Here is a 1,972-nt window from a genome sequence, read left to right on the forward strand (position 1 = left end):
ATGAAGACAGTGACAGTTATTATCCCCACAATTCCTTTTTTCACATGGTACTTACCTTATCGTTTTCTTATCTCAGAAATACAGTGAGTACGCACGTCCTCTCTTCGGCCGCGACGGATTCACAATGAACTTGTACCTCTTGAGACCCAAAAGTCGTGGCGCAGTTTCACTCAGGTCGAAAAGGCCTCGAGACCTGCCTGTTATTGATCCCAATTACATGAGCCATCCGTATGACGTGGAAACTATGATCGAAGGTAAAAGTATTTGTGTGATATTGTGTTGGTATTATGATTGCTTGTGGGACTACTTTTTTCGAGTTTTTTTTTATAAGGTATGTTGTTTTCACTGCTTTTGGCATTATGCGCTCTGTGAAGTTTTCTCGTGTGTAAAGAGTACTTGTAAAATTGCTTTACTTCGGCCTTTAATAAGGTATGTTGTTTATTCTGCTATTGATCGACTGTGATGGTACCAAACCCAAAGAGCACGCTCTGTACGAGATTCTTTAAGAAATTGGTTACATGATTTATTCGTTTACACAAGTTCCGAACAAGACTTATTTCAATAAAAAAAAAAAAACTTTTAAATTATATTCACCGAAATATTCTTATAAAGTTGTGATAATTTTCTTCTTTCAGGAATCCGATTTGCAATAAAAGTGGGCAATTGCACTTCCCTCACAAAACGTTTCAAGGCCAAGTTTCACGACATGGTGAGATTTGAAACACGCAGCTGTGGGTTGTAAAAACTATATAAAACATTTTGTAAATCAGCTGAGTCTCAAAAACTCTGATTGGACACATCAATTAAATCTCAATAGATATTCAAATCATATCATTTATATCTGAACAGTTATTGGAAACATTTGTTATATCTGAAGTGTTGAAAAATGAATTATTTCTGAATGGTTATTTCAATACAATGCAAAATCCTTTCCAATCACGTCCAAAAGTAGAAACAGAAAGTCATTGTCAGTTTTAATTTCATGCTAACGTTATTTCATTATTAGTTACGAAAAAGATTTTCTCATCGGAAATAATACCAAACAGATTGTTCCTGGCTGCGAGGGGATAGTCTTCGACACCGATAGATACTGGGCCTGTTATATCAAGCACATGGCCTCCTCCTTCTGGCATCCTGCAGGCACTTGCAAGATGGGGCCTGACACTGATCCTCTTGCAGTGGTGGACAGTAGACTAAGGTGGGATATTGAGTATAATCTGCGGGTTTTTCTTTGGATGTATTTCACTTTTGTTTAATCTATGCTATGTAAAGTGCCGTATCTTTCTCGAAATGTTTTGTTATTTTTGATGAATCAGTATTGGTAGAGTTTTGAAAATTAAGAATGTCTTTTATATGCAAATCTTTACCAGATATGCTTCCCATTTTCCTTTCATCACATCAGTGCAAACATATTTTTGGTTTGTTATTAAAGAAAAATCTTTGTTTCCCAGGGTAAGAGGTGTGAGAGGTCTTCGTGTCATAGATGCTTCCATAATGCCAGTAGTGGTATCTGGGAACCCCAATGCCCCGGTGATCATGATAGCTGAAAAAGGAGCCGACATGATCAAAGAAGATTGGGGTATTCATGACCACATGTAGTTCCTGTTAGAGGCTCAGATGCTCTTGTAATTCCGTGTCATAAATCCTCCCTTGAGATGATCCTGTAAATTTGTGCTATGAATGTTCCCATGAGATTTTAATTTAAGTACATGTGAATGAATGGTTGTTATATGTTAATAAATGTTATAACTGCATTGTTTTTTATTTGCTGTGTTTAAAGGAGTCTGCCTGTAGTTGTTATGGGTAACAGTGATAAAGATAATGATGATGGGACAGCTGTTCGTAAATATTGCCTTTATAATTGCGAATTATAATGATGGTTAGATAAAAAATGATAGCAGCGTCGAGAACAGTAACAGAGGTAATAATCATGAAAAATATTAATGGCGATTTTAAGACTGGGATGATGATG

The 1,972-nt window shown here is 36.3% G+C and overlaps 1 protein-coding gene and 1 long non-coding RNA gene across 2 annotated transcripts in view; one reads left to right on the forward strand and one right to left on the reverse strand.

Moving 5' to 3' along the window:
• The window catches only part of LOC119589526, a 5,585-nt gene extending 5,455 nt beyond the window's left edge, over window positions 1-130 (reverse strand). The window contains exon 1 of the long non-coding RNA XR_005230194.1: window positions 56-130. This is a non-coding gene — a long non-coding RNA (uncharacterized LOC119589526). The remainder of the gene's footprint in view (window positions 1-55) is intronic.
• Window positions 1-1,754, forward strand: part of LOC119589521 (glucose dehydrogenase [FAD, quinone]-like) — a gene marked incomplete in the record, with an annotated part of 17,770 nt that extends 16,016 nt beyond the window's left edge. Inside the window, 4 exon segments of the mRNA XM_037938122.1 lie at window positions 77-254; window positions 636-709; window positions 1,047-1,198; window positions 1,452-1,754. Coding sequence (XP_037794050.1) covers window positions 77-254; window positions 636-709; window positions 1,047-1,198; window positions 1,452-1,599 — 552 coding nt within the window.
• Between the last annotated feature and the right edge of the window lie 218 nt (window positions 1,755-1,972).

This window comes from Penaeus monodon, chromosome 25, assembly GCF_015228065.2.
Source record: "Penaeus monodon isolate SGIC_2016 chromosome 25, NSTDA_Pmon_1, whole genome shotgun sequence".
NCBI classification, from domain to species: Eukaryota; Metazoa; Arthropoda; class Malacostraca; order Decapoda; family Penaeidae; genus Penaeus; species Penaeus monodon.